The 14,052-nt window shown below is 39.4% G+C and overlaps 1 protein-coding gene across 1 annotated transcript in view; it reads left to right on the top strand.

Annotated features, from left to right (window-relative positions):
• The window catches only part of AGPAT5 (1-acylglycerol-3-phosphate O-acyltransferase 5), a 64,874-nt gene that overhangs the window by 37,854 nt on the left and 12,968 nt on the right, over nt 1-14,052 (top strand). The window contains exon 6 of the mRNA XM_086608335.1: nt 9,215-9,376. Coding sequence (XP_086464461.1) covers nt 9,215-9,376 — 162 coding nt within the window. The remainder of the gene's footprint in view (nt 1-9,214; nt 9,377-14,052) is intronic.

Below are 14,052 nucleotides of genomic sequence, written 5' to 3'. Positions count from 1 at the left end.
CTGGCCTTGAACACCTCCAGGGATGGGGCATCCACAACTCCTCTGGGCAACCTGTTTGAGTGTTTCACCACTGTCAATGTAAAAAATTTCTTTCTTATATCTAATTGAAATCTACTCTCTTTCAGTTTAAAGCCATTGCCTCTTGTCTTATCACTACACACACTTGCAAAAAGTGTCTCTCCAGCTTTCTTGTAGGCCCCCTTTAGGTACTGGAATGCTGCTAGAAGGTCTCCCTGGAGCCTTCACTTCTCCAGGCTGAACAACCCCGACTTTCTCAGCCTGTCTTCATAGGAGAGAAGCTCCAGACTTTGGATCATCTTTGTGGGCCTCCTCTTGGACTCAGTGCAGGTGCTCCATAGAATCATAGAATGGTTTGGGTTGGACGGGATCTCAAAGATCATCGAGTTTCGAACTGCCCTGCCATGGGCACGGAAACCCTCCACTACACCAGGTTGCCCAAAGCCTCATCCAACCTGGCCTTGAACACTGCCAGGGATGGGGCATCCACAACTTCTCTGGGCAACTTGTTCCAGTACCTCACCACCCTCTGAGTGAAAAATTTCTTCCTTATATCTACTCTAAATCTGCCCTCTTTCAATTTAAAGCCATTGCCCCTTGTCCTATCACTACACGCCCTTGTAAAAAGTCCCTCTCCAGCTTTCCTGTAGGCTCCCTTTAGGTACTGGAAGGCTGCTAGAAGGTCTCCCCGGAGCCTTCTCTTCTCCAGGCTGAACAGCCCCAGCTCTCTCAGCCTGTCTTCACAGCAGAGGTGCTCCAGCCCTTGGATCATCTTCATGGCCCTCCTCTGGACTCGCTCCAGCAGCTCCATGTTCTTCTGTGTTGAGGATCTCAGAGCTGAATGCAGTACTGCAGGTTGGAGTCTCACAAGAGCAGAGTAGAGGGGCAGAATCACCTCCCTCGACCTGCTGGCCACGCTTCTTTGGATGCAGCCCAGGATACACTTGGCTTTCTGGGCTGCAAGCGCACATTGCCGGCTCATGTTGAGATTCCCCTCAACCAGCACCCCTAAATCCCTCTCCTCGGGGCTGCTCTCAATCCATTCTCCGCTCAGCCTGTACTTGTGCTTGAGATTGCCAAGTCTGCATGGGACTCTGCTCCCCTGCATGTTCATGCCAAGATCAATATTCACTCGAGTTAGAGCATCCCTCGTACAAGCATGCTGAGAAGCAGGTATGGCCGACGCTGAAAGCTGCGTACCAAACTATTCTGCCGGCTAAGAGCCACGAGGCACATACCAGTACATCGGGAAGCCGCGAGGACGGGGAACTCCGCTTGGCTGCCAGCAAGAGATGACAACGACTCCCCAGGGTCTCACCACGCCACTGTGCAGTGGTGCTGGCCCTGTCTTGCAGCTTCCACCCAGCAGCCCCAGTGCCACCACAGCCCTGGCTGCTCGCCGCATCCTGGGGCTGCAGCATGGGAGCCGTGACCAAGCGCCTCACCAGCTGGTCACGTGTAGACTGAGTGCTGGCCGCGCTCCTGGTAAGCATGTGAGGGCCGTTATGTGACACTGCTGAGCCGAATTAAAACGCACAATTGCATCCTTGTCTGAAAGATCCCAGAGGCTTCTAATTTCCTACAGTCTTAGGAAAGGCGGTAACGTCTAGTAGTTCTGTCGGTCAGAGGTATGAGGAGCTACCGTAACTTATAGTTTAAAATTTGCACTTCATTCCTTGTGGGGATATAAAGAAATCTGATAATTTAGTCTTGTCATCTTAGTATATATTTGTTACAGGGCACAGTGCTTCAGTGTTGACTTTACAGTCATGTAGAGTAATATTTTTGTTTGGTTTATACCCTGAAATGTACACTTTATAATTTTTTTCCCACATTTTTGCACAATTTTATGTCGAGAAAATAATGCAAGTGTAGTATGGGGAAAAGTGGTTTAATTAAGAAGAATTAAACTTCATATTGATGTTAGGACTAGAGATATTGTACCCAAAGATAACAAAGCTATTCCTAGAGCACAAGCATAACTCATGTTTTTCATGCTGTCTGAAATACGGTTTTTGACATGAGTGTGTGTATATGTTTTAGTAGTTTGCAGAGGGGAAGCATGAAATGGTTTTGTGGGGTTTGTGTTCACTTTTATTCTCCATGGGCTGGATTCTCTTCTAGAGAAGGTTCATTGGTTTAAGCAGAATCACTGGGCTGAACTTAATTACCTGGTCTTAGTGTGACCAGCTGATGAGCTGTGTCCCATGTCTTGATGTTCTTTTTATGTAAACACTAGTTTTGGACACAGTTACTGCCTCTTTACAATTGGTCCTAGGACCAGTTCAACTAAAAGAAACTTAAAAAAAAAAAAAGAGAAAAGGCTTAGGTTGACATCTAAAGGAATATTTTGACATTGCTGGTTTCAACTATTATGTCTTTCCTCATTGATATGAATATATAAATAAATCTTATCTGTCTATGAATAGGATGGAAGGATATTAGGATACTAGATGATCTTTAAGGTCCCTTCCAACCCTAACCATTCTATGATTCTATGATTCTCTATCAAACAGCAAAAGAATTTAAAGGTGATTGAGGTTGTCCTTGAAGGAGAGGCAACTTTTTAAAATACTGATAATACTTCATGTTACAGTTTGTTCTGCCATAGGACTTGGGTTCTACACAAACTCCTAGCAAGAGCAGATGGTTTTCCTCTTTCTGAAACACAGGCAAATCAAACACACAGAGTGGATCCAGTAGAGCTGGGTAGATCTGGGTGTAAGTTGAGACTGCAGTCTGTAAAGCACAGAGGAACTTCTAGGGAAGCAGCAGGGCTGTGTAATTTCTTACTATTTTTAGAAAGAAATAAAGGATATTATACAGTAAAAAATAAATCCATGGGCTGGTCTTTTTAAATTTGTCACTAACTACCTTGCCAAGTTCAAGTTAAATGTACTGCCAGGTTTTGTTTGTTAAAACCAAATAATGCCAAAAACATCCAGAGGTAAAGTTGTTAAAATTGGGGCATTAATATTCATCGTTTTCATGTTGGAGACTGACACGAGCGTATCAGCTTTCAACTCTAATTAATTTTAACTCTATTGTAAGTTCTGTGCACAAGTGTATTCAGTGACGTACAGAAAGTTGCTTACTTCCAGGAATACTGGTTTTAAGGTGATGAAATGAGAATGTTGTCACCTAAGGGTAATGCTAGTACCCTTAGAAATGGAAGATTACTCATTTTACACGTTTTACAAGTGGCAGAAAATTCCAGTCAGATCAGATTCTTATCCAGGATAGAAAGGGAAGCATTTTCAACTCAAAATACGTTTGTTTGATTGCACTGGGGTAAGAAAAATGTGCTTCCTGAAGTTTAAAAACAAAAGCAAAAATTGCCTGTCTAAAACTAAATTGTTTAGTTATTTGTGGCAGGATTGATGCAGGAGTTATTCATAAAACAAGTTAAATTCTGTGGAGTTAAGAAAATCAATCCGGTATTTATCTTTGTTGGTCAAAATAGCAATATTTGCTGGGGTTTCACAGCCACAGCGAACCACATAAGCAATGTTGCCAGAATATCAGATGATGACATGTATCGAGTTTTCTCATTTCTGTCGGAGGCAAATGAAACCCTCCCCACTTCCAAGCCCATGGGGATACATGCCATGTAACTGGATTTGAACCTGACACACCTACTTGTCTTCTCCTGATGGAAAGTAGGTGGCTACATGAGATGATTCCAGCAATCCCTACCAGAAAGGGCTCTCTCTTTCTCCCTGTTTCAGTGTGATTGGTGACTCTTGTTTCTAATGGGACATCTTGTAAGATTGTTTCTTCCTCTGCTCTCTCAAAGATCTAAGAATGTGACAGCATGTGTTTTGCCCCTTGTCTTCTGAGCTTTGGCCTTCCAACTTTCAATGTTTATAGTCAGTAATCTTAGCTTATGGGTCGCTTTAGTTCTGCATTGTATGGGAGTAGTCAGCTAATGTGATTCCCGCCTTCAAAAGCTGATGTATTTAGTTGACTTACATACTGGTGACCCTTTTTAGGCTCTGATCTATTAGTTAGGCATCTTAAAAGTGCAGTGATTCTTCCACACTAGTCAGTGGGCTTGAGCTGCTGAGTCCAGGGAATTATAATATGTGGGTGACACTCACATTTTCACAGGAATTTAACTTTAATCTTGTCATAATGTTAGAAGTGGTAATTTTTATTTTATGTATTTATTTCAAACTGTAAGTCTCAGTCTTTTTAATAGTACTGGACTAAAATTTCTATAAACCCCACAAAATACATGATTATTATTTTTTGTACTAGCTTCTAGTATAAAAAATGTTCCATTTGTATCTTCCTAAAATACAGATGTATAGATTTCTGATCATTTTCTAGTAGTTAGACCTCCATAATGTTCCAAACCATCACAAATATCTTAGGTTTAGTAGAATGTGTATTTCGTCCAAATGTTAAGAAATGGCATTTTAAAAATTTGAAAATAAATAGGAGTAATCCAAAACCCTCCTACTCCTAATGTTACTAACTCTGAAAAGTCAAAGAGAAAGGGGTAAGAAGCTTGTTAAATTTAACTTGGCTTGCTTTTGCTAAATGAAGACAAAACAATCTTCCCTGGTGAAAACCATTTATGGAATTTTGTATTAATGTTCGATTTCTAACAAAGGTCATTTAATCAAGCAAACATTTCAGATACTTATTTATTATCTCCCTTTTTTTTTCAGAAAAGTTGCAAATGTGAATGTTTTTTAGTGCTGAGTTTATCTTGAGTAGTGTCATTACTAAGATGTTTGTACGTGCAGGATATGCTTATCTCAAAATTGCTTTTACAGGTCATGTAAAAAAGAGGTATTCCATATGAGCTAATCGAAAATGTTTCCCTTCTAGTTCTTGGCATTGGTTTTAGATTGTACTTCAAATCAATCTGAAGTATTTGCTAGAATCTCCAGTATCTGCTGGAGCAGGTCCAGAGGAGGGCCACGGAGATGATCCAAGGGCTGGAGCACCTCTCCTATGAAGACAGGCTGAGAGAGTTGGGGTTGTTCAGCCTGGAGAAGAGAAGGCTCCGGGGTGATCTTCTAGCAGCCTTCCAGTACCTAAAAGGGGGCCTACAGGAAAGCTGGAGAGAGGCTTTTCACAAGGGTGTTTAGTGATAGGACAAGGGGAAATGGCTTTAAACTGAAAGAGGGCAGATTTAGATTAGATGTAAGAAATTTTTTACTCAGGGTGGTGAGGCAGTGGAACAGGTTGTCCAGAGAAGTTGTAGATGCCCTGTCTCTGGATGTGTTCAAGACCTGGTTGGATGAGGCTTTGAACAACCTGATCTATTGGAAGGTGTCCGTGCCCATGGCAGGGGGTTTCGGAACTCCATGATCTTTGAGGTCCCTTCCAACCCTAACCATTCTATGATTCTGTAACATGTACAGAAGAAAGTGTACCAAAGTTTACTGTCTCCTTTGTTTTCCTGTGGGACAGTTACACTCTTCTTGAGGGGATTACTTGTATTTCTTGCACTTTAGTTCACGGTAACAGAAAACACTTTTTACAAGAGCATGCAGTTTTTTAATGCTGTCATCAGCTGAGTCCTATTCATGTAAGTCAGTGGAGTACTGGCATACAAATGGATGAGCTCTCCCACCATATGTCATGTTCTAAGTAACTCTGGACTCTGGTTTCAGTAAGTAAGGCTCCAATCACTGGAGGCATTCCAGAAGGCTGGTGGTAACTCAGTGTCGAGTGAGTTCTTGGGTCACCTCAGGTAACTGCAAACCTTTCAATCTAATGTAACTCCTGCATGCACATACACGTGAAAAAGGAAAAATAGGGAAAGAAAGACCTAATTGGTATTGAAATCAATTAATTGTTTTTCACTCTGCTTCCAGTTTTTGTATTACTGTCAAGTAACATGTTTTTTGTAGGGGAGGAGAAAACCTCAAACTAATTCTGACATCCACTTTTAGTGAGCACTTAACTTTTGTTGATGAAATGTGGTAATGCTAATGAATACACATAGGATGTTCTTAATTTAAAGCGCTTTTTTCATTGCTTTCATTTAAAAATGTGGTGTATGCACATATGGCTAATGGAGTCCAAGTCTGAAAATGTAGATGGCCTGCCTGCATTGAGAAGCTGTGGGAGTTTTTGGCCTGGATGAAGGGAAGAGGAAGGGAGATCTCTGTAGAGTGGTACTCAGCTATTACATATGTAACTGCACCATGAGAGGTTAGACAAATGATGTTTTGCCCGGTGTTTTTTGTTCATGTTTAGATGAAAAATTTGAACCTGCAGACATTAATGATTTGGGTCTTTGTACTTTCGAAACTAAAACCTTACTTTATTTCATTCAGTTTTCTTGCAAACTTTCTAAAGTTATCTTAAAGTTATCTTTTTATCTTACTATAGTCTAGCAAATGAATTATATTTGAAGTACCATTGCTCACTGTGTTTCTTCAGATTTTCACTTTTTTTTAATGCTATAAGCTATAGCATTTTAAGGTAGATGATTACACTATTAGACATCTAGTTCATTTTCTTTGGCATTTAAAATAAAATCTCATGACCTCAAATACTTTGTCAGAGAGTCCTAACTGAGTATTGCACAACATTAAAAACAGTTTAAGCACAGTGTGTTTTGTGAATTGGATGCAGGCAGCTTGCCAAGGTAACTATACTGTAACTACTTGGGTTTAAATTTTGTTATGTTGATTTTAGCAAAGATCATGAAGTGATTGCAAGAATGTGTGGTTAATGTTTTTATAAAACAGATTCTTTAAAAGGATCTGCTGAACTGTTGTTGCCGCATGTGTGTCATGCACTGGAGTGTTTCTGAATAATGGATTATGGACTTTCTTTATTGATTTTAATTAGATGCATACTCATTTTTTACTTAAACCTTCTTGAGTTCACTGGTAGCATGTGGAGTAAAAGGAGCTTATTCTACAGTTGCGCTTCACGGATCATCACCAACCATCTTCATCACCAAAACTGGTCATGGATTCAAAAAACTCAGCACTGAATAGTCTTAGATACCGAAATTTACTTGCCTAAAGGATTCAGTTCTCACTGAAGCCTGTTTTCCCTTTTTCTTTCCCACAGTAATAGTTTGGTTAAGGGGAAGATGAGTTAGGCAGGAAAGGAACGACAGTGTTTTTAGAATATGTTTGGGAATTTGGATCAACAAGGGTTGTGTTTTGTGGAATGTCCACACTAATACCGTGGCTGACATAACACTAGAATATTCAGTGCTTCATTTACAGAGTAAACATTTGGAAACATAACATAATTAGCTGTTTGATGTAACAGTTCACAAGCTAAGAAAACACTGCCACCATGTTATGCTTCAAAATATTTACATGATCCATATGACATTTTGCATACACAGTTATCGGTATTGCCGGTAAAGCTTTAGAACAATGACTTCAGAAGGAGTGCTAGTAAATAACCTTTTATCTCTGTGTTCAGACAAGGAGATCCTTAGCAAATACTAAGAAATCAAGATAATGATTTATACCGAAATAAATAAATATACTATTTTAGAGCAGTTTAGAAACTATCATTATCTTACAGTGTTGAGTAGATATTTTCGTAATTTAAAATCAAAGTATGCTTTGCCCAACGAGAGAGTGAAGTTCAGTCCAAAATCAGGACATAATATAGTATCTTTCAAATTGATTTTGCAAGCAGAAAGGTATCAAAAGCAATACCACAATACTTTGGTTTAGAAAAATTTCTGCTTCATCTGTCAAGAACCAGTAGCACTAATGGATGGTTCTTTTGGAATGGACTGAAGAGTAACTTAATGAAAAATAAGCCTAGAAAGAAATAATTGCAACTTTATTCTGATACTTCTTTTTGAGAAAGATGCACATCTTTTAGAAAAATATTTTTGCGTAATATGCTTTTTTTCCTAGAAGCACTTTCAGGTAAGTGCGGAAAAGCTGTGTTCAGATCACGAAAAGATTTGGGGTTCTTTTTGTTTGTTCTCATTTTGAAAGTCATTGTTTATTAAAATTCTGGAAATGCAATAAAGTTTATAATTTCAAGCCCAGTGTATTTGTATGTTCTTAAGTATGCTCTAGGTGGAAGTGGTCAGCTGAAGCAAACATGGATATGAAATACTGTTGCTAAGACTTGTGAACTGCTGCTAAACCTGATGTTCTTGTGTCCTTGACATACCAATCTCTGTGTCTTGGACTGGATGATTGAGGACAACAGTTGATTTCTGTGATTATGGGTTTGTTAGTAGCCAAGTCAATTGTAATAGGGTGTTCACAAGGAAACAGAGAAGGTGTTCTCCTTGCTGTCAGTTCACAGTGCTCTATTTTCCCCCTCCCTGCTTAGTTTTCTTCTGGAATGGTGAGTTGAATCAGCTGGTGTGAGAAGGGTGCCAGGGCAATACAAAGTTAGCAGCAGGAGCAAGCATGCAGACAAGAGCCGTAAGGGAGACAACCGCAAGGATGAAGTGGAATATCCTGTTTTCTGTAGCAGCACGTCACTGCAGTGAGCTGAAGCTATCTTGAGTCCAACTGCTTTCCCCTGTCCTTCCCCGCAGTGAGGACCCTCGGAGTAACCATATCTAACGTCCCAGAATGTGCCATTAGGAAGAAGGAAGCAAAAGCCGGGAAAGCTAGAATCTGTAGAGGAAGATAACAAAATATACTGAAATTTCTGATAGCATGGTAGCTTTGGAGAAATGTAGCATCCTATTTAAGCATGTGTAGTTTAAGACAACCACTGTTTTGTTACCATGGGGCAGCATTAGGATTCCGTATGTTGACAAAATTGGTTTGCCCTTTGAAGTAAAATGCCAGATGAGCATTAGGCATGCTTAAAATTATCCGTGCTTATGCCTCACCTACCAAATCTGTTTCTGGTATAGAATTTCAGGAGGTTATGTCCTGTACGTTTAGTATTTCTCAGTTAATTTGCTTTTTTTTACCTCATTTGGACAAACATAAACTGTAAAGAGAAGTGCTGTTTCATCGCTTATGAGCCACTTTAAAACCATCACTGCTTCTAGTGCAGGAGCTGTAAAAACGACTCTTTTGTTGAGCAGCATTTTTGTCATTAATATCCTTTAGGATTTCTGTTTCATCTTCTACATGTGCTCAGTAGAGCATATGCAGTGTGCACAATGTGCACGTGCTCTCTCTCAACTGAGAATTGAGATGAAAAATAAACCTTTTGTAGTATGTAGTCCAGTTTACTTTCAAACACTGTAGTTACTATTTTTTTTCCTCTCTAGGACTCGCTATATTAAAGCATGTGCTAACGCCACGTGTGAAGGCAACTCATGTAGCCATTGACACAATGAAAGACTATCTGGATGCAGTTTATGATGTGACTGTAGCTTATGAAGGTACTGTGGACCACAAAGGGCAAAGAAAACTGGCACCATCTATGACAGGTGAGTTGATGTATATTAGGCATGCTACAGCCATATCCTTGTTAATACACAGAACCAACTTCAGGTGCTTTGTAGTGCTCTGAAGAAAATCTCCACAGTGCTTCAGCCGTCTTACCACACCTTGGCAGGGCATCGTTCATCGGTGACTAGGCTTTACGATAGTTACCTGTGATGTTCCTGCCCTCTCCTTCCCTTCCCTATTCCATGCAGAGAATATGTCTGTAGTCAAATTCTGCATACAAGTGCTCTTTGGAGTTCAAATGAACTTGGGGCCACAGGCAGCAGGTGTCATTTATCTTCATGTTCCTTCTAGCACTGGAATTTGGCATCATCATAAATTCTCTCTCTCTTTCCCTCTGTTGTGCTACATATATGTACATTTGATGTAGTCACTGAAATGTTTATATTTTAAAAGGAAAGTGTGTAGTAATAGTATTTTACTGGCAATTTTTCAAATTGCTACACATACCCAGTAACCTTACAAACTCTGAACAACATTTTATGCAAGTGGGCTTTACTTGCTGTAGTATTTTAAACCACCTAAAACACCTTGAGAGAATGGGATAAATTTGTTGCATGTTCCTTGAGTAGTCTAGCCACAAAATAAGTTCTGGGGTTTCTGTTGGGGAAAACTTTGGAACAGAGAGCTTCAGAGTTTGCTGGTTTTTGATCATGCTTGGTGGTGGAGTCTATTTTTTTTTTAATAGTAATTCATTTACTTGCACGATCAATGGAGGGCCAGACATCATCTTTCTTTCCAGTTGTAGTTGATGTGTTATTCAGCCATATCTGTGCACAACTGTCTGTTACTAGTTGACTCAAAGTGGTACTTTTGAGTCTTCTGCACTACTGATACTGGGGGGAAGAAAAGCCACAGTAATTGCACAGAGCTATTCAGACTTTTGGGCAAGGAATCAGTGTTGGCTGCAGGGAACTTCTTAGCTAACTCTCCACTCCTTGGCTGGCCCAGTGGCACTGTGGCACTGGGGCTTGTTCATTCTGCTGCTAAAATAGTTCGTAGTGTGGCTGTTTCTATGTCACTTCATTATTGGATATAATTCCTTGAGGTGATGTAAAGTTCACATGAACTCTGTGCAGGTACTGGTTGCTTAGAAGTTCTGAAATTGTCTATTTTTACATTTTCACCCTATTTAAAATTCTTCTGGGTAGGTGAGCAAGAAAACTGCTTACACTGTGTATTAACTCAACACTTGTGTAAGGTCTTAGGATGCTTTTATTTTATGTACGTTTTGTTCCCAATAGGCATTTTTCGTGGCTGAATAGCAAAAGCACTTTTTATGATTTAACATTTTTTATTTATCATTTTCTTTTGAACTTGATTTTACAGATTTTTATGATTTAAACTTTTGGGGTTTTTTTTAAATATCTTATGACCCTATTATAGACTCCCTTGAAGACTGGCAGCCTCCCTCTTATCCTATCACCCAACCCTTTTCAAGACCCCCTTCAAAACAAACAGGATTGTTCCCCTGCAGCGTATCTTGTTTCGTGACTTAATTATTAGGCAGTTTCAACCATTCTCATGCTGCAATTCTCACTGCCTGATGGTTAATTAAACTATTAAAATGTCATTACCTAATGATAAGATGGCAAGTGTTGAAGTTCCCTATAAAACTTCTTCACCTATTGAACCTTCCAGTTTGCAGAAAGCATGATGTAATCATGGAAAGGGATCCAACAAGCTGAATTTCCCTATTGACTGTTTCTGGTGTCTGGTGGCAATCAGCTGGTTTGGGGTGGCTACTCCACATCCATCCTTTTGGAAACTCCACGGTAGGCAGTCCAGGCATATCTTCCAGCCACCCTTACCGTTAGGGCAGGGGTAATTACTGTCTCAGCCTTGGGTGAAAATAAAGGCAGTAACACAGAATGACATGCAGCCAACCAGTTGTTACCCATTACAGAGCAGATGAATGAGATGTCCATCCAGGACATTCCACACTATTGTGGCAGTCACGTGTATTCCGTGTCATATAAATTATGTAGATTAAGGACACTTTATAAATTACAGCGTGGAACATAGTTTTCATTCTTTTAGGGCCTCCAGACACAAAGTGGAAGAAAAACAGTTTTTGTCCTAAGAGGTCAGGATCATTTCACCATTTGTTAGGCAGAAGTCCAACAATTGGTCTGTTCAGGAATATAACAAGAATTGAATTACATGTCGTTATGCATTTGAGATTTTTTCGCATTATTGCTCTTTTACAGTACTAAAATGAGTTATAAAATGTCATTTTTGTGTGTGCATTTCATATGAACATTTCATATTTGTGTCAGTGCTGAATGAGAATTTTGTTTTTCATTCTCATCGGAATAAAACGGCAGTACAATCCTGGTAATTTTAAAAGATAAGGTTGACATGTCTTTTTCAACCTAGCAACTCTGAAATTTATTGCATGGAAAACAAACTTCTGATAAACACAACTTTACTTGAGGACTGTGTTTCCCATAGTATGACATTTCCCATGTGAATGAAATCTGAATTCCACACAGATATAATTTGTTTCTTGAAATGCATTTTACTTTCAGTTCTATAAATCTCAATTCCTTAGAAGAGCCTGTGCCACTTTTGGAAAAAAACATACTTACCCAGGGATATGGTCAGCCCTTGGCCACCGACTCCAGTAGTAAGCAGAGCAGGTTAAAAGGAACGTTTTAGTGACTGTGAGTAGCACTACCACGCGTTAGCTGAGAAATTGTGTTAGTAAACTGTAAATGGGAAAAAAGATCTGAAGAAAAAATGAATTGCATTTTAAATTTTGTAATATGGAACTCAGTGTAAATAACCTTTCTTAGCAAAATTAGAGTATTTTTTTTTCAGTCCAGCAAGCTTAAATATCATAATGTTGACTTGCTTAACGGGATTAAAACAAAACATAGTATACTCCTAGCTGGAAAATAGACATTCACCATCCTTTCTGGATTAGTACTTTGAGAAGAACAGTGAACGCCAGGCACACCTGATAGCATGCTACCTTTTTAGAGCAGGCAAATTATTACAGTATATCCTTTCAAGTGTGTTGAACTTTTGGTCACTGTTTGTGCATTGTAATGTTTTGTTGGCACTTTCTAGCTGCAAGTTAGTTGTTTTAGGAGACATCAAATTCGATTAGTCTTAGACAGGGACTAAGATTAGATTAGCTTTAGACAGGGATGTTGCTTTCCTCTGTTCCTTCACATCCAGTTGTGACCAATGGATGCAATTGTTTTCCTACTATTTTTTCATTATTCGCTCCTTTTCTTTCCAACAAGTTTGGAGCTTGGTATGATTCCAGAGGAAACTTGTCCTGCACGTGGCAGCCTTTCCAAAGAATAGCAATTTCCCACAGATTTCTCCCCTCGCACTGCTGAAGATGGTTTGCCCAGATCATTAGTGACAGAATGTGAGGGTCCTGCTTAGGAAGGACCATGCCGCTAGACAGTGTTTTTTTGTGGTCATTAGAGTAAGATCCAGATAATCATATGGGGACTGCGGCACAGCTGAAATGCATGTCAGGTACTGAATTTTGGAAAAACTATTTAGAAAGGAAAAGGAGGGGGAGAAACTCTTGTGCTGGATTGGTTGATATGTTTTACTACACTGTCATTACGTAAAAAGTAGAAATAAGCTTGGGGAGAAAGGATGAGAACCTAGTTTTCCCCCTTCTGAATGAATGCCCTAAGTGTTCGCATCCAGCTTTGCCTGGTGTTAAGGGGCAGGTCTTGTGGGACGTGGGAACTGTTGTCATTCTTGCACCTGAAAGAGCGTTATGTACACATCTACATCTTTATTATTCTGCCTGAAGGCTTTAACATAACCAGATGGTATTTATCTGGCCATTGTAGATGAAAGAGTGTGAGAAATAACAGCATGTGACAGTGATAAACACTGAATAAAAATAGCAAGTACATGTAGACTCTGTCTTAAAGAAGTCAGAGGAATTCCTGAGAATTATTGACTCTGCTGTATATCAATTCCAGAACAAACACTTTGAAAGCATGTGTATGTGTGCATTTCTGAAAATCAGTACATCACTTTGATCGGTATAATTTGAGGAGGTCAGACTGGCCTAACTTCCCTAGGGGAAATTACACTTTTCCAAATGTTTGTAGGTTTTTTTTAGGACCCAGTTAGACAGTGAAGTAGAGGACAATAGAAAAGAAACTGGAGCAATAGAAGCCAGTCTTTGACTGGATCGTGGCCCAAATTTGATCACATCCATTGTCTTTCAAGGTCCAAAGAATACCAAGCACACGATTATAGATATGTTGAAAGAATTAAACTAAATTAATAAACTGATAAACAGTAACAGTAATGTACACCAGTCCAAAGTAAGATTTACAGTGATGAAATGACTCACAATCTGTTCAGATCTCTACTAGTTGGCATGTTCTTATTGCATGAAAGAATACTGGAAAGTAAATGGCAATTACTTTAGAACAACCAAAGAAAGGATGTAGATTAGAGCTGAGGCTGGACATCAGCATTGGTGGAATTCGTATCAAGTATGGGACGGCTTTTTAACATGTAAAGTAAATCTCACATCAAGAACTTGTCATTCTGCATCTGTTCAAGCAAAATTTATGTAACTACCTTTCATATTTCAAAATGTAAATTTTCCATTGAAATATTTGGAGGAATTTCAATAACAACACTAGTTGGCAACATAGTTCTA

This window comes from Tauraco erythrolophus, chromosome 2, assembly GCF_009769465.1.
Source record: "Tauraco erythrolophus isolate bTauEry1 chromosome 2, bTauEry1.pri, whole genome shotgun sequence".
Classification (NCBI taxonomy): domain Eukaryota; kingdom Metazoa; phylum Chordata; class Aves; order Musophagiformes; family Musophagidae; genus Tauraco; species Tauraco erythrolophus.
This window is presented reverse-complemented; position numbering and strand designations above follow the sequence as displayed.